The 22,309-nt window shown below is 38.8% G+C and overlaps 1 protein-coding gene across 1 annotated transcript; it reads right to left on the bottom strand.

The window, feature by feature from the left end:
• Positions 1-15,947: 15,947 nt before the first annotated feature.
• Positions 15,948-17,564, bottom strand: LOC112166462 (probable inactive 2-oxoglutarate-dependent dioxygenase AOP2). The gene is made up of 3 exons (XM_024303309.2): positions 17,123-17,564; positions 16,512-16,827; positions 15,948-16,294 (listed from the first exon to the last, which is right to left on the bottom strand). Exons 1-3 carry the CDS (start codon positions 17,494-17,496, stop codon positions 16,034-16,036), a joined length of 951 nt encoding a protein of 316 aa, XP_024159077.1. The 5' UTR covers positions 17,497-17,564; the 3' UTR covers positions 15,948-16,033.
• Between the last annotated feature and the right edge of the window lie 4,745 nt (positions 17,565-22,309).

Here is a 22,309-nt window from a genome sequence, read left to right as displayed (position 1 = left end):
GTGAACTGACATATCATCAGTGCAAGTTAACTCTTGTTTATAATTACCAAGCTTTAAATTTCTTGCAAAAGGAATTTGTATATGATGATACTAAACAGTTCATAGAGGCGTCTCAATATGATGCCTGGAAATAAAATAGAGGCAAACAAATATTTGATATGCTTATTTTTGAAGCAGAGATCAATTCACCACTTTTTGGTGACTCTAAGTATGATCTCGACACGGAGCCAATATATGATGAGTATGATGATAATTACAATTTAATTATTGGTTCCAACAATCTTATGTGGCAGTTCAATTTCCTTGAGCAAGTGGTCAAATATAATAGCCAATTTGTGGCTTATTTTAAAGACACCATGTTCTATGACATGGTCGTTGGCGACAGAACCGATCTTGGAACACCGTCATCTCCAAAATTGCAATTGAAGATCATGCTTCGTCAACCAACAAAGATACTTGGGGGGCAATATTACTCCTTCTACGAGCCAAATTTCTTCCAAGTTTTTGACGCGAAGTATCTTTGTTATTTTCCTACAAGCTCTCACAAGAGGGGTTTTCATGCTATAAATTTTGATGCATCGGAGCTTGGAGTGAAGCATAGGTGGCCTCCCCCTGGCCTTCTAGAGGTTAGCCAAATGCACTGCTGCTAGCTTCTTTCTTTGCTTTTAATTCTCTGTCAATTTTTAGTTTGCATCTTCCTTTTAGTTAGTAAAAAAAAAATAGAAAAAGAAAAATACAAAAAGAGTTTCAAGTTTGTGCGTCGCGGAGAATGCAAAAATTGTGTTCTTGCTTAACAGTGGCTTGAACTTTCTGATATACTTAGAGGCCATTAATTTTGGCTAAGACACATATACATGAGGCATATTATATGCCTAATATGGTAGCAACAATATTTTTGCCAGTAGTTGTGGCGAAAATGGAGGGCGGAGAATTGTTTCTTAAGCCAGCAAAGTGGCTTTAATTACAGGGCCTCGCAAAGAATGGTTCGCGAAGGATTGATATATGTATACCCACTATTCATATATATGTAATTAAAAATGAGAGTTGCAGGTTATTCGCGGAGGATCATTCGTGAACACAAACATTCCTTTCGCATAGGGGGCAATCTGTGCGGCAGACTCACGTGGCCATAGCTTAGCCTGCCAGCATGCTTTCTTCAAGTTGTGATATGTGCCACCATGCATTCCTATTGCCAATTATTAAGAGTCATGCATGGCCAATTACCAGGAGCAAGTTAAATATAAAAACATATTTAATATGATGGTGGCATTAAAACTTTGCTTACGGACATAGAGCTAGCATAGTGGCTTAATTAATTAATCATGAACCCATGTGGTTTTTAATTGTTGCGAGCAAGTGTGGTGTGGACATTTACTATGGTGCATGCACTTCGTGAAGCGATGAAAAGCGAGTGGCCACGAAGCGCGAGGCGATGGCCGCGTGCGAGTGGGCGAGAAAGCGAGTGCTAGCGAGGAACACTTCGCGAGCGCTTTTCTGGCGAACACTGATCACGTGGAGCGAATGTTCGCGAGGGACATTTTTCGCGAAGGCTATTCTTGCGACCAATTATCACAAGAAGTAGAGTTCGCTGAATATACATCGCCTATGCCCTCGCCAGCGAGCTTCACCAGAAATTCTCCAACAAAATATGCTACAATTGAGGCGAAGGCGATCTAAAGGCTAGTGAGTGGGCTTTAATGGACAACATGCCACCAATGTGGTAGATGTCAAGGCAGAACAAAGCGAAGGACTTTCAACGCTAAAGCGCCTTCAGAGAGAGTTTCCTCTGGCAGCGAGAAGAAGCAAAAATGAACCGCAAGGAGCTACATGTCCAATCCGGAGTAATCTCCCACTGTTTCTATGAAGAATCAAGTTCAATCCTCATGACCCAGTGATTGGTTGTGCTCTTTGTTGATAAATTGATCTTCTATGGGTTGTTTTGTAGATTTTTCATCACAAGGCTGCAACCATGAAATATGCACACAAGGTGTTTGATGGAATGCTTGAGACAAACCTCCTATGAAAATGACGTGCGCAGACTTTGGGGGCAGAACTGTTGCCTCGAGATACAGAGGAGGATTACAATCCTCAACAGAACACACTAGCATTCTCGTGATGATGAAATTTCACAGAGTTTGAAGATAGAGCAGTGGCAGATAAAAATCATTTCACAAGAGAAGTGTTCCTTAACCATTGCTTCACAAATTCACTCTGGGATGTTGCCACAGGTCAGTGAATTGGGTACAAGACAAAGATAATCTGGACGCCAATAGGTGGCACAAGTGATGAATGCCAATTGCAATGGCAGCATACTGGTTCGTACAGAAGGGAATACATGGGGTGCTGCATAGCTCTATTTTGTTTTGGAAGTTTCAGAGGTTCAGAGCCAACTTATGGTTTTGCCTACATATATATATATGTAAGTATATTTGAGTGCCTACTTAGTGGCTTTAGCTTTATAAGGAGTGCATAATCAGGCCATCAGACTCTTGCAGTCTGCTTCTTGACCGATGGTGAACCAACAATGAAAAATCATGGTAGCAGTATGTTCTTTGTATCTACGAAGTCATGGGTCAATGGAGTATGAAATACTGGTAAAGTTTGGTGGCTATATTATACTCATTGAGTCAGAGGTGTTCAGAGGAGCTTTCTTAAACTTATATAATTGAGAAGGGCTACCAAGAAGACATTTATGAAGCAGCAATGAACAACACGTTCTTATCCACTGGGGACAAGATAGGCTTTATTGATGGGCTTGATGGTTTATATATTTGTATAAAGTTGCTACAGAGGCATGATCATGATGCTTGAGCCACATATAAAGAGGAAGAGCATGTGGCCATGCGGTATTAAAAGTGGGCATGCACTGTGATTTTTAATTGGAGCCATACGTGTCCCACTGTTTTGGCATAAATAATTATAAAATGATGCTAGGTTGGTTTGATTGTCAACAGTTGCCGGTCTATAAGCAACAAGGAGCGGGCCGATGACACCTAACCTTCATTGATAGACGAAATGGGGTTACAAGGAAAAGCTTTTTGCAGTAAGTGACACGGGTGTAAAACACTCTGCAAAGAGGTTGGTCACCGCGCGCGAAGAGTCCAGAAAGTATAATGATACCATCAAGTTAGTAAACATTCGCGGACGGAACCCATTCTCATCGCCGCAGAGTGTCGCGAGCAGCTTGAAGATTCCATGAGGCTGAGAGTAAGTGCGACATATAAAATTTCGCTGGAATGGTTTGCTTTGCCCTCTGCTTCGCTTCTTGTTGTGAGACAATATACATAAGAGCCAGCGAACTAGGCAGATATATGCTGATGCATCGCGAAGGCTACATACTCACTCGCGATCAAAAGCAACCTCTTTTAATCCTTCGCATGGGGGGCAAATAGAGTATTTTTGTGGCATTACTTTAATGCAAAACTTCATATTAAGACTTACAGTGTCTTAGCTTTACAAGGCCAACACCTGTGGCTTTTAAGTTTTACCAAAGTTTTACTTTGCCAATATTCTTGCTCAAAACTTATGCAGTGTTTTATGCTCTTTAAGGCCAATTTCAGTGGCCTAAAAATAAAAGTTTTTCATCCAAGTTGATGATACTTCTGGAGTAATTCGAAGACTTATGGCGAATACATCTGCGGGTCTTTGTCTATCAAGATTGAGTTAGATGGTGACATTCAAACTTCATGGCCTAACTAGAGGCCTATATGGGATCAGTCAAGTGATTTCAAATTATCAATTTTCAGTTAAGCCAATGCAAGTGGCTTTAAGGCGAAAGACCTCTTCAGTCAAGACGGGGAACTTTGACTTCAAGGTCTGGGCGGGCAATGTTTGAACCCAAAATAACATTTTTTCCCGATAAGGGGGACTCGAAGAAAACCGGGCCAATATCCGTGGCCCACGCATATATTTTCGATAAGTTCGGAGTATATTGTTTAGAGGCTAAATAAAGCCTACTTAGAGACCAAGCAATCCTGAGGCAAATCTGAATGTTCACTGATTTACGATTAATTATCAAATATTTGATAATTAATGATGATTGATTTCCAAGTATTGTCCAAAAAAGGAGGAGGTTGACGTGCAAGCTGTCTCTAGTAATCGAAAATAGTTAGTCTACATTGAAGGTCCTTAGTGGACGTGGGCTAGCTTCACTGAGGATAGCGAATACGTTCGCAATTAAAACATTCGCGAAAGGATAGCGAAGCATGGAGCAAGAATCAAGGCTACCCATATATATATATTGCAATTAAATATTGCTCGCGAAGATATATAATCAAGGACGAGAACGCGAAGCATATGGAAGGGAGTAACCATCGCGGTCGCATGGTGGGCCATCAGCCCATGCACTACCAATATTTAACTCAACCCAAAGCCATAGTGGACGTGCAATATATGGAAGCATGTGATCATCCTTGATTGCAAGTAACAAGGAATATATATATATATATATATAGAGGGACGTTCCAAAGAGGATGTCCGTGAAGCAGCAAACTGCGGACGAAATACGTGTTAGCATAATAATCAACTTAGTTTTCCTGCGGGTCCCACCGATATCATCTTCTCTGTTTCTCAACCTCAGTCCAAGGGAAGTCAACACGCTCCTTGCTCAGTCTCCATCATCTTGATCTCCTCCGTCTCTCCGATCTCTAAACCCAGAAACAATTGATTAGAAAGTTTAAACCTTGAAATGGGCAGGGCCTCAGTGTTCTTATAAACCACCGTTCTCACAATCCCATCCCCTTCGACCCTCTCGTCGCCGACATCGAGCGTCGCCGCAAGGACCGCAAATGGGAGAACGATCACTTGGATCGAGAGTCTGCCCCCACTGCCGAGTCTCCAAGAGAAGAAGATCAAGAATTTGGGTGATTGCTCGGGAGAAGATTCAAATCAAGAAGATCGACAACGCCACGGTGAGGCAGGTGATGGATTCACTTGGGTGGACGGAGGATTGTGAACTTGGGATCTCCCAGATGGATTTGTTCTGAAATTCTTGTTCAAGACTTCTGACTCTCTTTTAGTTTCTTTGTTCAAATTTCGTGATGGTTTTGCGGGAAATTGAATTTCTGATTCATTGGTTATCTGAGATTGTTTGCTTTGATAAGCATTCAAAGTTCTTTTATTTTAGGTGATCGAAAACAACACAGAGTACCTCCGCCATCAATGGCATCCTCCTCGGCCGCGTCTTCCCCAAAACAACGTCGTCGACATCATCGACTCTGTCAATCTCTTCCACTCCCAGCTCGGCTTAATACCCAGATTAGCAATCAAAAATCAAAATTAGTTAACAAAAATCAATTGCCAAGATTAATGCCCAGATAATCAATACTTGAATTCATGCCTAGAGACAATTTAATGTTTGTTTTATTTTTCTGGGTTTTGTTCATCGAGTGGAAGGATTTCATGGACGTCGAGGACTACTTGAATGACGAGGAGAAGTTCAAGGTCGCCAGCAGGCCATTAGTCTTGTTGTTCCTCAAGGTTGATGTCAACCCCGGCGATGGCTTTATCATCGAGCACGAGTTGACTCAGTGGAGCTTGAAGCAAGCTTAGCTTGAAGCAAGTTTTGTGTAGGGCTCAAAGGGATATGGAGCTTCATGTTAAGAATCGTGACAGCTTTGTTTTTTGATGACAGTCGACGGCTTTGTTTCCTTTCAAGAGTACCAAGATGAGGATCAAGAGCAAGTTTCAATCTTTAGAAAAACAAACTAGAAGGAGTAAGAGATAGAGACTGGGTGAGAGACGGAGAAGATGATGTTTGTTTGAGTGTGGGACCCGCATGAAAATTAACTCTATTGGCTGGCTGACACGTATTTCGTCCTCACTTTTCTTACTTCACGGACGTCCTCTTTGGAACGTCTATATATATATATATATATATATATATATATGAAATTGTTCATGCATGGCAGAAGATCAATTAAGGAAGGAACTCCTTTATTGCATGGAAAAAGCCAATACATGGCTAACAAAGATATATATATATATATATATATATATAAGATAATTGCATGCTGCAGGAGTGCTCGCGAAGATATATATGCAATTAATGTATATCAAACAGTTCGCATCCAAGAAGATTACGTCCAAGACTCCAAGAGGCAATTAACCCTTGCCTATATTCTAGCGGCGACAGAGGATACTTATTAATTATATACGATAGTTATCAAAACTAATCAATGTGTTGATTTGTTTCAAGGCCAATAACTGTGGCCTAAAATATAGTATTTCATTCCTATTTGGAAAGTGAATCTACGAGCAGCTTATTTATAGAGGCTAAAGATGATATACGAACAAACAACTCTCAAATCAATCCATCTCTCAAATTATCAAGCCTCCCTGGAGCAAACCTTCAACCTCGTTGAAACCCGGCGACCGTGCTTCCAGTCCTAGTCTCTCCAAGAGCCGACTGTTAGTGCTACTGCCACCGATACTACCAGCGAAGCAAGGGTAACGCCCTCGCAACCCAGCGAAGCTAAAGATACTCTTTAGCAAACCCTGTGCTTTCTCAGAACTTCCCAGTGATTGCTCTTCTCAACCTACAACGTTGAGTATCGATTCAGTGACGCGAAGAGATCACAACCAAAGCTCTTACCCGTAAGGCAAGAAGTCCTTTCTCAGAAGGCAAGAAAAGAACCTTGTGACGAGGTTGGTGCTCTCCTCGTCCACAACGCTTGATCAAGATGTCAGGTCAAGGGACGCCCCGACAACTGCACCCCACGGTGCTGGCACGCTCGCGCATTCAAAAAAGACAGTTTGTACTACACAGGATTTTTGTGTCAAACAACTACTCTCACAACTTGGAAACAAACTGTGGTTAATTTATATAACGGTGGTCATACAATGCAAAACTAAAAGTATCGGTTTGGAAATGAATTAAAAAACTGAAAAAGAAAAAACAAAAGTATGGGCTTGGAATTTTGTTCCTGATTCGACTCGTGGAGAAGCCCAGCAATATTTAATCAGTTGCAGTAAATTGTAAAATTACAACAGAAAATCAATATCAGTTGCCTCTCTTTCCTCTGTTCCTCTTCTTCTTCCGCTGTTCTTTTGCTTAGGGCTTATCTTTTGCACCATGATCAGAATTTCTCGCTGGTTTCAGGGGTCATGAGGAATCGTTCAAGATCCACAAAGGCAAAGGACGGTGATTAATCAAGAAATCAAAAAACACAAACTACAAGCATTGAATCAAGATCAGTAGAAAACTAATCCTATATGCTGAGTGCAATTAATCACTTAATCAGTGTATGATATTTCCTTGACAGAAACAGAGTACCGATCATTTCACTTTCAGAGCTTAACCCACTTATCATCATGACTAGCCGAAGCAACCAAACCTGTTACGGTTGGCACAGCAAACTATGATTACTCAAGATGGAGAAATATAAATATTGATTACTGTAGACATGTTCAATAACAAAGCACAAGTTATGCACAATATGACAATATGATGGACAACAGAATATTGCACTCACATTATCAGCATCCCAACTCTTGACAGTTTTGTCGAATGAAGATGTTGCAAGACGTGGCATGCTAGGACTGAACCGAACATGAATGTTCTTCAAGTGAATAATTTGCCTTCAAAGTACCACACTACTAGGATTTTTGCCTTAGACATCGGCCAGAAACTGATGTTAAAAAAAAACCATCCGATGTCTTAGTGGGTGATGTTAAAGATCACGAACAAAAAGACATCGGTCAAAAACCGATGTCCAGTTCAACAATAGACATCGAATAAGCTTATGGAACCGATGTAAAACTGTTATTACGATGACATATTAGTGTGTTTAGATATTGTTAAATCTTCATATTTTGGCATTTAATGCTTAATGAAGTATATATCCAATAGCAGAAGTATTTATTTTAACATCGTTACTCATATTAGAAACGATGTTTTATATAGTATCAGACATCGAATTCTTTTCGTTTTGCCTGCTCTTTGTGAGGTTCACTCATATTTTCCATATATCCTACTATTTAAGATTCAATCTATATTCCTTAGTATTGTATAAACGATGTGCAATATTATAATAAACATCGTTTACTTTTATAAAGTGATGTCCATTTTACTATATTACATCAGGTTTTAGGTTAACAACGATGTCCATAATAATATTAGACATTGCTTTCCAAATTGTAAATTGATGTCCATTTTGATTCTAGACATCGTTTCCCAAATTGTAAATCGATGTCCATATTGATGCTATACATCGTTTTCCAAATTGTAAATCGATGTCCATATTGATGCTATACATCATTTTCCAAATTGTATATCAATGTCCATATTGATACTAGACATCGTTCCCTGTAGTTTACATCGACGTCCATTAGTTTTTTTAACATCGCTTCTTAAATATGGGGCATTGCATTAATTCAAGCAATCTGATTATACACAATCTTAAAGCATCAGCCAGTGAACAGATTTTGGACATACAAACCAAGCCAAAATCGAATCAATATATCTTATTTCCTTAAGTACATCATAAATTGAGTAAAACTACAACCTTTCTTGAAACATCAAGTATCCAGATTGCTTCATAGTATATACTAGAAAACTTCCCCGCGCTTTGCTGCAGGATGTACCGTTATCAATGAATTACCCGCGCTTTGCTGCGGAATATGTTTTTATCAATGAATTAGAACAATGAAATACAAAAGGGAAATTATTACATGTTATTGAAATAGTGAAAAGAGTTTTTACATATTTTACCTTTTAGTTAAAGTCCATGCAACTGGAGCTGGTGCAAAAATGCTAGCTCTACCAAAGGGTTATAAGTTAATCTAGCAAAAGTTGCTACTGGAGGTTGTTCAAAATAACCAAAAACTAAGAAATATACCGAAAACTTATACATTTGACATCTGAATCTGGCTCGAGAACTCTTTTAGACTGTTGATTAAGGTCATAATCTTTCCAAAGCTATAAGTGAAATTTCATCAGAAAATATGGAAGTTCATGTATGGGTCCACTTACCATGCAAGGAGTCTCTGATGGTGGTTGATAAGGGCAAGTAAAAGGTTCCCCTGTAACAAAAGGGCGTTTTGATGCCTGTAGGTACAAGTACAACTCAGAATCTTTTTATGTAATTATTATGAAATTCATCAAATAAAAATTTAACAACCTGAAAAGTTGACCAGCGTTTTGAAGGATCAAACTCAATAAGACCCCTAAAAAATCAACTCCTGCTAATCGTATCTGACTTTTTGCCACATATTTGATACCATACAGTAGCCATTAGTAACTTCATTAAACACAGTAAGCAATATAATTTTAGTGTATTCAATATTGAATATTTAAAGAGCATTGACCAAACCTTTAATCATGTCTTCCTTTAACTGTAGTTTCTGATTTTCCTCTCCTGTGTCTTAACTGTAGTTTCTGAAATAATTTATATAAGTGATAGTCCAATTTGATAAGTACACCCAAACTCATATATAGTTTTGAAGAAAAGTGAGAAATGAAAGATGAATTATCAAAATTCGAGCCTGGATATCAGACAATATTCTAGCCTAAAACAAATTGCCATAGTAGTAACCTGTAATAAAGAACATATTATCATGCAGTAGATTCTGGTCCTAGACTGGATATCAGACAATATTCTAGCCTAAAATGAATTATCAAAATTTCTTATAATGCAACTGTATAGCTTCTGTACCTTATGCCAGTGACCTCCTTCTAACTTCCGCCTTTTGGTAGCTTAATTGAGTTTTCACTCCAAAAGAGCTACAAAACAGACAAGGTCTGCACCATATTGGGCTGAAGATTGTATTATACAAAGAGCACTATCATATATATACATCCTGGCATCTTTCCAAATTTTTATTCTGAAAAACCAAAAGGAAAAAAAAAATCCCATAGTAGCAATATTAACTGAGTTAAAAGGCCTATGTAAATTGTGAACTTGCCTGATGCTAATAGTAGTGTCGTCAAACTGAGGGGGAGGTGATGGGACAGTATAACCAGGTTGATAAGGCTGCATTAAAAGAACTTTTTCGTCAGAGAACACAAACTGTGAATTCATGACTGGAGAAGATTCAAATAAACCATTTCAAATCATCAAAGTTACCAGAAAATGGTCACATGCTCTAATAAATTACATATATGCGTTATCATAGTTAATTGATATGAAAAAATATCTTCTCATGGTACATCGAATCACAATAAAAGAAGTGGGAAAGCAGGACAATGATAGCTTCTAAATAAATCGAAGCTGCTTTACTTATATGAATATAAGGAATTTCCAAAATTACTAATCCCTAACTTAGAAATGGAATCAAACAGATTTATAAAAGATCATGAAAATGACCATTGCATATGCAAAGGAATGAAAGCATTCTAGCTAATTACCTGATGACAGATTTCATAAATGATATCTCCCTTCTCATTGCACCACCTCTGGACACATTTTATATGAGCATACTGGAATTGTAGAAGAAATAGTTGAGGTTTGGATAAAAGATTTATATCAATTTTAAGCAATTCGCCAGAGATACACAAGCACACAAATAACAGAGTGAGCAAGGCATAAATGCATAATCTAGTGGACTAGAACATAAGAAATGAGACATTTAACCTACATAGAAATCAAGAGTATCAAACCTGTGGGATAGAACATAAGAAATGAGATGTTTATTCTTCCAGGACTTTAAAGGTTTCAAACTTATCAAACAAAAGTACTGCAAAATATATAATTGAGAGATCAAGAGTATCAAACTTGCAGGAACTATTCCGAGAGGCATCTTATTGCAGTGTCCCAATCCTCTCTCTCAAGAGGTCCATTTACTACCTTCTAAAAAGCGTGGTACTTGTAAGAATAAAATGATGAGCTTAATATATGCACATGTATCTTCAAGACAAATTAATCAACACACACACACACACACACATGGCCAGTACCATAATACAGCTTGCACCATTTATTGACAAGCAGAGTCTTAATAAGCAAAAGCACCATCAGAAAGAAGAATAAGTATTAACTAATAAGGAGCAGAATTGAATTCTCTCGAGATCTCTTCATCACAATTTATATCAGATGAAACCCAAAAAACTTCATCCTGATCTGCTATCCATAGATTTAAGTCTTCAAATTTTTTGTTGAATTTTACAATTAATAAAAGATGGCATAGATTTAGAAGCAATAAACAAGTATCAGATGAGAGTGAACAAACCTTATCCTCTGCCACTATCAGCTTCAAGTATGTTGGTGACTACTGACCAATGAATTAAAAAGTGCGCCTTGAGGCGCAAAAAGCGATTTTCTGGCCTGAAAATGAGTGTGTTTCAGGGGCTAGGTGACGACGCTGGTGAGTCGTTCTCCACGGCGTGAAAGGCGTCCTCCAAGGCGCGAAAGGTGTACGCGAAGAAAAAATGAGAAGTGACGTCGTTTTGAAACAGAATGGGTTTAAAGGCTGTCTAGGTTGCGACTGCTACCCCAAATTCGATTTCAGCCCTCTGCTCCTCTCTGTCCGCAAATTCGATCCCTAAGTCCCTAACACAGAGTTCGAGTTAGGAGTTCGATTTCAGCCATCTGCCCCTCTCTGCGCAGCAGTCAATTTGAGCTTGATTGGAGGTCGATTCGCAACAAGCCATTTAAACTTTTGAAGGTATGATTCCTGATTTCCCGTATATATTTTCTTGGGTTTGAGTTGTTCTTGTCTAGAAAATCATATATGTCTAGCAACCCCATTAATTTTTTTTTTTTGGTTGAACAGATAGTTTCATTAAGGGACGAGCCCGGAGAGCCAAGAAAAGGCCCAAAACAGTTTTACAAACAAATTAGAAAAGAGTTAACGTCTCCGCCTAATTCAAACTGAACCAGGTACCAGAGAGTTAACTGGACAAAAGCAAGATTGAAACCAGTTGATTAATTGCCTTCTAGTGGAGGGCATGGAAGGCCATCAGTCTTCAGTACTCGAAGTAAGGATGGTGGTGGCTCATTTGCCCATCTGTTTAGACCCACCATCCCTTTGGCAAGCGAAGCCGCAGTGTGAGCAACTGAATTCGCTTCTTGGGGGATCCAATCCCAACATATTTCAGAGAACTGGAGGCTTCTTCTTCTAATCTCTTCAATTAAAGGGTAAGTCTCCCAAACTCTACTCTTTTTCTTTGATTTGATGTCTGTGATCACTCCTAGCAACCCCATTAATTTGGTTGCAATAGTTTGTGGGTTACTGTCAATTTTGCAGATTTTGTGATCCCATTGGAATTGATTTAGATTTTGTTGGATTCAGTTTGAGCTTTGAGTAAATACTTCATTTTTTTTATTGGGTGAAGGCTCGGGGAGTGGCTTGAAAATGGGGTTTGAAGGATCCTCTTCAGGAAGGGATTCTACTCCAGCATCCTTTTTGGGTGCTCTGTTCTCGGTCCTCCTTTGAAGTAGCAGCTGGAAGATATTGAGATGGGCTGAACTGGGTTTACTATATTGAGGCCGAGTAGCTATCTGATTATCTCTTGTGTTAATTGATATATGATTAGCTATATGATTGTCTGGGTTTACTACTTTACTATATGAGTGTCTCGTGTTAATTGATATGCCATCATTATAATAATAGTTATGTTAATTGAGTGTTAATTGATATGCCATCATTATAATATATGAAGATACTAATCCTCTCTTTGAGTACCAAGATGATGATAGTGATGGTGATGATAGTGATGGTGGTGATAGTTTGGATGGTGATCTTCTAGTTGATGAGGATGATGATTTCCAAGCATGAAGTAGATTTCAACATTTGTTCTTGACCATTGGTGTTAGAACTTTCTTGATCTTAGGGCTGGGATTTGGAACAGTAAAAACGAAGGAACCGCACCGAACCGCACCGAAAGTCTCTGTTCGGTTCGGTTCTACGACATATGTATACACATTTTTTTCGGTTCGGTTCTTGGAGACATATTCTCGGTTCGGTTCCGGTCCTCGTTTTTAAAACATCCTTGGAACCGAATCACATATGTCAGTGTATAAGTGGACATTAGTGGTGAGCTTATTTCTGTAAAATAGACCCTTTCTCATGTGATCAGGCCTTCCAAATGCAATCAGAGCCTTCCATCTCATCTCATAATATCCTATCCATTCGATCAAAACCCTAAATTGTTATCTGACTTATCTCTTTGACTCTTCCCGAGTTCCCTCAAACTCTCACTCTCTCAGTCTCTCGAAACACAAACGGCGCTCGTCCTCGTCTCGTCTGTTGCTCGTCCTTGTCCTCGGCTCGATTGTAATAGAAGATCGAAACCCAGACGACCTCCCTCAAAGTCTCACTCTCTCAGTCTCCTTCGATTTGTGTAAGCTTTCATTTTTCTCATTCTACTCTCATCGCTCTGCAATTTCCTCAGATCCGTGAAATCTGACTACTTTTTCCTCCAGCGAACACAGCTGAGTGTAGTTCAGTGAACACAACTGCAACCCGCTCCGCCAGTCCGCCTCTCCGGTCTCCGAGCTCCGCCTTTAGGCTCTAGGTATCTCACTATCTCTCTCTCCCTCTCCGAGCTCCACTCCTCCTCTTCTTCTCTTCTGAGTTTCTGAATTCTAAATTTCTAATATGTAAAATTGGGTTCGATACTTGGATTTCCATTTAATCTTGTGGGAAATGGGTTCGATTTTGAATGGGTATAGTTGAAATGGGTTCGATTTGACGATTTCCATTTGATATTTTGATCTTGATGGTAATTTTAGGTTTTTAACAAAGATAATGTTGCTAATTAACTGAACATCACATCAATCAAAATCAAAGATAATGTGGTTGGGATTTTTTGTTTTTAGTATTAGTTTCTGATGGAAAGGATAGTTCTGGGTACAATATGGATTGTGAATTCACTCTGTTACTTGGATTCTGATTAATGCAAGTATAATTTTCGAATTGGGTATTCCATGTGTATGGAATTATTGTGAACTGGTTTGTTTTCCAATTTGAATTTATTAGTTTGATTTTTGGTGAATGACTGAATGCCAGTAATTCAATAAGAAAAGCAAACACCTTTCCTCTATTTCGAAGTTCTTGCCCAAGTTTTGAACGGTTGAAGGAATTTTCCATTCCAATTTGAAAATGTAAATTACAATGCAGCTGTTACTGAATAAGCTATAGTAGTTAAAATAAGGAAGTTGAACTTTTTAAGTTGTTGGATGTTCTGGAATATGTATTGGAATAGATTGCAGAGTCAATACCCTTCATTTCAAAGAATTTTGAGCAAGTAAGAGTGTAAGACTATACGACACAATAGAACTGAAAAATAGACCAGACATGAAATCTCAGAAATGAAGAGCTGATTATATTGGAGTAATAAGTAGTGCTTTCTATCAAAAAATCCCATATACTATGCACTGGCTCTCATGCATTGTGTTGTCACATATATACAATACCATCCCGATAGATTTTGATTGATCGATTTTAACTGATTTGATCTTGATGTTAATTTTAACTGTTGTTGACTGGTCAGATTGCAAGAGGGACTGGTCAGATTGTCAGAGGAATCTTCATGTGTAGCAATGCTTATGCTAATCAGGTCTGTTTTAAACTTTTAATTTGGCCTTGCTTTTTAGTCAATTTGGTGTCCTGTGTTTACAATTTAGCTAATTTGGTCATGTTTATCCGGATTGGCAGGAAATCTTGACCTACTTTCGTGGATCTGAGTCGCAGAATTATTTTACCCGTATTTTTATTTTTATTTGCTGCATGTGAGACTTTGAGTTTGCAGTTTATGCATGTGAAACTTTAAGTTTGTATTGCTGGAAATGTGTATTATTGCAGACTTTGAGTTTGTAGTTGTATTGCTAGAAAGTGCTTGAGTGTTTGTGTTTGATAGTTTGAGAGTTTTGATTGTTTGATAGTTTAATGCTTTCATCACTTTCATGCTTTGACAGTTTGGGAGTTTGCAGGAAATTGTTAATTTGCTATGTTGATGTTGATTGTTGAATATGTATATTGTAGATACTGTTTTGAGTTTGAATGAGTGAATAAATTGTGATATATTGAATCATTTGAATGTATGTATGGAAATCAGGAAAAGTGAAAACTAGAAAGTAGAAACGGCTGAAAAGCAGTGTTTCTATATGGAAAAACCGAGGAACCGAATTTGGAACCGATCCGAGTTTGGAACCGAAAAACCGAGAATGGAACCGATCTGGATTGGAACCGAAAAACCGAGGAGCCGACCCGAGCATGGTCGGTTCGGTTCTACATCGGTTCTTGATACAAAAAACAGCAAACCCGAACCGAAAATCAGTTATCGGTTCCGGTTCCGGGTTCAGTCCTTGAAATTGCAAAACCGACCAGAGTCCAGCCCTACTTGATCTTTGGTGTTTGAACTTTAAATCCTTGATTTCATTTTATGTTGGTAATTTTGTTGAATCATATGCTTCTAGTACTTCATTTATTGTGAGTGAATGACAATTAGTAATGTTCTTTTGGTTACTCTTAATGTGGTATGTATAAGAGTAGAAATTACATGAATATAGGTGATTTATACGAAAGGCTTACGCCTTATGCGCCTTATGCGCCTTATGCCTCAAGGCTGCAAGGCTCTCCCGAAAACGCCTCGGGTACGCCTTCAGCGTTTTAAAACATTGCTACTGACTACATTATTTTTAAGTTTCACATTAGTTTATCCATTGTGTTTTGTTTACTTAGTAGTAGCTGGAAATAGGATGTAATCACAGCATAACTTTTACAAATGAATGCAGAAATTGAATCAGATACAGCATTTTTTTTCTTTGGTTGAAATAGGATTGGAAAGAGTAGAGTTTCCCAACACAATTTATTAAAAGAGAAAAGGATTACAAACAGAAGAAGGGAGGACAACGGCCATGCCCCTAGCCAAAAACAGAAAATCAACTGAGGTACTAATCTCCATTCAAAAATATGAAGAGGATAAATAAATTACAACTCAAAGAAATTTCCAGTTCAGAAGACCAAGCATGTCACGTCGACGAAGATGTAGAATAAAAGGAGGAGCCTCATCCAATCAGACACTACACATCAGGAAAATGCTGCATTACAGAAGTCAAGAACCTTAATTTTCAATATTTATAATATTAACAAATCAAGTTCCAATTCCAGCAAATGCGTAAACTTGCATTTGTGAGTCAATGGCTCTTCCTTCCGATGAACAGATGAACTTGAAAAATTCTGTACAGTCGAAATCTTTAAGAATTTGTGGGTACTCTTCATCTACTAGCTCCTTTTGTGCTTTGATGACGGAACCCTCAATTGGGAATGCAGATGCTATTAAGGAATGTCGTTCTTTTTCCCCACACATCATCACCCGATGCTTCACAGAATGCATTCTGCCACTGCTCCATGCCTGCAGGTCACCATTAGTGATTGTCAACCTTTGTGTGGAACGTTTGAATCATCAGTTGTAAGTTGTGTGTGGTCAATTTCCCCATAGCAAGCTTCAGCACTCGAAATTCACAAGCACAATTTAGTAGGCTTATAAACTTACTGAACTTATGTGACTCGACTCAGATGGATTCGTGTCTAAAGTATTTCAGTTATGAATTAGTTAAGTTATTCTGTACCATGAGGAAGTCTCCAACAGCAAAGATGAAAGAGCAAGGAGATATAGGCAACTTGACCCATTGTTCGTCCTTGGTTTGAACTTCAAGACCTGAAACTTGATCATCGAAAAGGATTGTGCTAAAAGTTTTGCCAGTGTGAGCCGAGGCAGCCATCGCGTACTCCCCTGAAGGAGGTGCCGTGTACTTATGTAACCGTAGCACCGTCTTAGACGCCATGATCAAATTTGATGATTTTTCCATACCATAGCTATCAAGAATCATCAAGTGAATCATATCTTTCAGCTCATCCAGCTGCTTCATCATAGAAAGGACAGTGCTGCAGTTGCAACATATATAACATGAACAAACACACTGCATAACCATAAATTAAGGCTGAAACGTAAAATGGCAAGATAACTACGCAATACCATTCTATCAACCTCAAGTCCTCAACTAAAAATTGTAAAGTGCATGGAGATAGGTCAAGGACAAAAGGCATCAGATAGCATGTTAGAAAATCAGTAGAACGCTCAAACACATGAGCTAGTTTAGGTAGGCAATAGATCGACGAACAATGTATATCAAGCATATATGTTGAATATAGTCAACTCAACATGAATGAGATTACTTACCAAAACTGGTCGTGAGACCACATTTCTTTTGTGAAGCTTCTAAGCGATTCATAGTTGGATGCTTCCTGAAAGCCAAAGCCTTCATACAAGGGAGCAGTGACACTCGGTCCAACGTAACCCTGGTAACGGTTTGGGGTAAGGTTGTTCTTCTTTGTCTCAAGTGGAAGGCTGTAAAGTTTCCTTGAAGCTGAAAGGATTTCGGCTTTTGACTGCGGAAGTATCTTATCATACACAATCTCGAAGCAACCATAATTTTCACAAGCCTCTCGAACCTTCTTGCACAGATGGTACCACTCAACAGTTCCTCGGTCCACTTCAAGCGAATTCATTGTGAATTCTATTGCCGGAATCTGGTATTGAGAATCTGAACCCATTTCTCCAACTTATCAAGCACTTCCTTTGTGTTTCCAACGAACTGGTTCTTTCTTTGTACTTTGGTACTGTATTTAGTGATGAATCTTTTGTACCTTGAGGGTTTTATTTATTTATATTGCAAGGTCCTTGAAGTGAGAATGATATAAACATATTCCGTATATTGCACCACGGTTGTTGAAGGACAATGATATAAAAATAAGAGATATTTTAATTAGGGTTCAATTTGCTACATTACCAGCAATTTTTTTCTTTTTAATTGCGGTCCAACTACTTTTTTCGTTGTCCATTTTGTCTCTCATGGTAAATAAAGAAAACAAATGAAAATCTCATAATTTGGGGAGTTTTGTCCTTTGTTTGTATTTAAATTTTGAATATCAAATTCCTAAAATTTATTCAAGGTAATTATAATAAATAATATGGCAGCTAAATCTATGTAAACATATCATGTATACCTACACGAAAGGTCAATAAATTCTTAAACAATTTAGTATATCATTGAGTCAAAAAAGAAAAAATAAGACAAACTAAGTAGCGTTGTTGATACCAAATGACACAGTTCAAACCCCCGCCTGCTGGGGTGAGAGAAGAGCACGACTTCTACCTAGGCTTTTGCGAGTTTTTTCTCCTCCGGTGGTGCTCCAGCATCAGCGCTGGCTCTGCCTCGCCAACGTTGTGACGCTGTCGGACGGGTATTGATGGTTATGGTCCTTTTGGCTTTGAGGCTGGCAATGTTCGGGCTTGCCAGTGTCGGTCGGTGAGGTCTGGTTCGTCGTTCTCTACACTGAGCGACCGTGGGTACCAAATCAAGGACGACGCGGGAGGCGTGGGCTGGTGATCCGGGCAGCGGTGATGGCGTCTTCAGAGGGGTTTCCGGTGGCGGCTTGAAGGTTGGGATCTATCGGTTGGACCCAAGTCTGGCTGTTTTGGTCACTTCTCTGTGGTGGTGGCATCGCGGTGGTGGTGATCTCCCTTGATGCGGGCGGCAGTTCCTCGATCAAGGTGAGTCGTGGTGGTGGGATCGTCGTTGTGTGCCTGTGGCAGGTGCACAGGGAAGTGGAGGCTGGGCTGGGCAAGGCCAGGCTGGTTTGGGCCTTGGATATTGCTTTCTTTTGGGCTAGTTGGACTGTTGCATGAGTTTTTTCTTGTTTTTTGTTTCAATAATTCCCTTATTGGGTGCTATAGGCCTTGGCCTTGTATACCTTGTTTCTCTAGGACGTTACAATGTGCCCAAAGATCAGTACTGATGTACACCATTAGGTTCTTAGGCGGATGTACTGGTTTTTTTGGTGTTGTAGCTTCTTAGTGTTCAAGGCGCAGTAGTCTAGGTTTGTAGTCGTTTTTATGAGCATTCAGTGCACTACTTGAGCAATGATTGTTGATAACGCGCATTTTTATGCATGTAATTGTATCCAAAACACTAGAAATTAGTTAGTCCTCAAGTCAATTATTATGTAATTAATTTATTTTTATTTATTGTGTAGGAAATAAGCGGAATTTCGGAAATCGAGAGAAAATGATCCAAAATTGGAGCAAATTGGAGTTTCTGAGAAAATGACGAAATAGTCAATGCGGGTCAACTTAGTCAACACCATCAAGGGAGTGGATTCCAATTGTCTTTGACAACATATGCGGAAGTGTATTGAGAAGAGAGAAGAAGAAAGCAAAAAGAAGGAAGAAGAAAAGAAAAAAAACAAAAGACAAGAAAAAGAGAAAAGAAAAGAAAAAAAAGAAAAAAAAAATGAAAATGCTCAGCATCAGAATACCTTCCACCCCCCACGTGCACTCTTCACCATTTCTCTTTCCTTTTCTTTTTATTTTCTCTCCTTTTTCCTTTTCTTCCTATCACTTCTTGCCACGTGGCCCTTATCCCTATTCACTTCCTTTTTGCAGCCACACCACTGAGACCACATATATATATATATATATATATATATATATATATATATCCCTCATTTCACTTCACCCTAATTCTGCCGCACCACACCTAAAACAGAGGCAGCCCTTTTGGGCTGTTCTCTCTCCTCCTTCTCCTCCATTTTTTTGCTCTTTTCTTTCTATTTTATTTTGAGATTTGAAGAGTTTACTCACTCAAATCTTCAAGGATTCATCAAAGGTCTCTACTTCTACAAGATTCAAGACTTGGGGTAATTGTGTGAGTTGTAATTCAAGACTAGTCATGCTAGCTTTTTAGCTATTTGTGATTATTCTTGTTTTCTCGTACACTTCTATACTCTTTTCCCTTTGAATTTTGTATCTTTGATGTTTATAATTATCGGTTGTGAGTAATTTTTTTGTTGGTGGTTAGGGTTGTGTGCCCTAGCTCAAATTTTATGTAAAAGATGTTTAATATAATGTTATGATGCAATTTTCATATGATGGATGTTTATATCTATTTTTGTTGGGTTAAAATGCATGTCTAGGAGCCTAGTCAACTCTAGGGTATGTATTTTGAGCATGTCTAGGACCGAGTTAGAGGCTTGATTCCCTCTAATTCCTAAGCTAGAAACCTTCAATTTCGTATTTGAGGGGTTATAAGCATGGTGATTTACACCCGTTGCGTGATTGCGCGGGCGGGTCGCTTAGTAGTCTAGTTCCTCAATCTTTATGCCTCTTGATGTGAATTAGTGACCCTTGAATCGGCTCTAATTCATGTCAAGTGAGTTCCTATGACCCTTGAACCGGAGTAGGAATACCGTGGAAGGGAATTTCGGTCCTTGAGCCGTGAACCGCCTTGGATACGACTACCGCCAAAATAGAAGATTTGCATCTACATTAGATTAGCTTCCGACAAATAGAATTTAGGTGAAGGAACCTTCCTAAAACCCAACATTCTCATTTTTATTGTTTACATTTCATTTTTATTTTTATTGCTTTACATTTCATTATTATTTGTTAAGTTAAAATCAACCCCCAAACATTAAACTCTTCCACACATTTGTGCATATCCACCACTAGACTCTTAGTTTTGATTAGGCTTTGGTGAGAATCAAAACCGAGCATTGCTAGGGCTTGGTGCCTTAGATTAACATTTTTGTTTCTTTTCTTTTTCTTTTCTTTGTTTGCTAAGTGTCTTTATTTCCGATTACCCAAGGATTGTGGATTAGCCATTAATCCTCGTGGTACAATAAACTTTGGGGATAATATTTCCCTATCTTGACAATGATACATACGATTGCGTAAATGTGTATCTAAGTCAATGGCGCCGTTGCCGGGGATTAGGGTTTAATAGCCTTAATCCCTTGGTGAATCGGTTCTTTAGGTCACATTAGCATATTTTTGTTTCTTTATTAAAAAAAAGAAAAGAAAAAAAATTGGTTGTTTATTTTGTTTGCCTATTCTCGAATTTTATATTTTTAATTTTCCCTTTGGTTACTAATCTTACTTTTGGGAACTCATAGGTGCTTATTTCTTACCTTATTGAGCTATGGATCAATGGAGCTATGGATGGTATGACACAAGAGGATATGAGCAAGAAAGTTTCTATGGTGGAGGTCATCAATTATGGAATTCTCATGCGTTCGGTTCTATGTCCTCTTGCAATGAAACTTATGCTTTGTGTAATTCTCCGTGGCATTCATCTTTTGAGTGCTCTTTGAGATTTGAATGCCCAAATTTTATGCAAGAGTGTGAGTACAAGATGGACATGTATCAAGAGACATTTGTACCCGACGCATATCCACAAGATGAAGCTTATGAGCCTAGGAAGGAATTCGTTGAAGGACTACTAGCTCAATTGCAAGCCTCCCGAGATCTTTTACATGCCTCTCAAGCTAAAATTTCACAAGAGACCATGGTTCCCGAAGCATATCCTCATGAGCAAGCGTATGAGTCTAGGAAGCCTTCTCTTGAAGAATTGCTAGCTCAATTGCAAGCGTCCCAAGCTCGATTGCAAGCTTCTCAAGAAATACCTATACATACCAATGAGCAACTTGAGACTAGTCTTGCACAAGAGCCACCCTTCACCATTTATGAGCATGAATCTTTCTTTGATCAAGTGGAGCCTATTTCAAGAGAAGTGTATATCGAGCATCTTGAGCAATTGTCCTTTATGCAAGTTGAAAATGATGATAGTGATGTTGATGTACAAGAAATTGAGCTTGGTTATGAAAGTTTCAATGCAAGTGAGGTGAGAGACACTTCGGAGGAATGGGTGCAATATTGGAAATCTAAGCTTCCAAATGAAGGGGAGATACTTGAAGATGATTTCGAAGAGGAGGATGACTTGTCTAGTGAGGAGGATGCGGAATTTGAAGTTATACACCATAATCCCTTGTTCATCGAGGAGGATGCGGAGCTTCAAGTCATATACCATAATCCTTTATTCATTGAGGTCGATGTTCCCAAGGAGGAAGAGTCCTTCAATACTTTGTGACGATAAAGAAATTGAAGAGTCAAGGACTTTCTTGCCTCCCACATCCAAAGAGATCCATCATGAGCATCCCAAGGTGGAGAGTAAGACATTGAGCACTTACATTCTTAATGAGAGGATTGGGATCAAGGTACTTTTACCTCCCAATCCACCATTAAGTGGTCAATGTTTCTACAATGAGGTGATGGATTGGAAAGGAAATGGAGCACTTGCACTCACCATTTCCCATCACTCTCAAGAGCTTCTACCACCTATTGTTTGTATGAACATCATTTCTACACCACTTGAGAAGGAGAATGCAAGGTTGGCTCCTACAATAATAATTGAGAAGAATGGGAAGATTAAGAAGCTACACTTTTGGCCACCAATTGGAATATTCATAGTTAGCTCTTGGTCTTGCCTCTATGATATGTCAAGGAGTCCCTTAGCCCCAAACAATAGGG

The sequence above is a fragment of the Rosa chinensis genome, chromosome 5 (assembly GCF_002994745.2).
Source record: "Rosa chinensis cultivar Old Blush chromosome 5, RchiOBHm-V2, whole genome shotgun sequence".
In the NCBI taxonomy this organism is placed as follows: domain Eukaryota; kingdom Viridiplantae; phylum Streptophyta; class Magnoliopsida; order Rosales; family Rosaceae; genus Rosa; species Rosa chinensis.
Note: the sequence above shows the minus strand (reverse complement) of the source record. Positions and strands in the feature narration are given on the sequence as shown.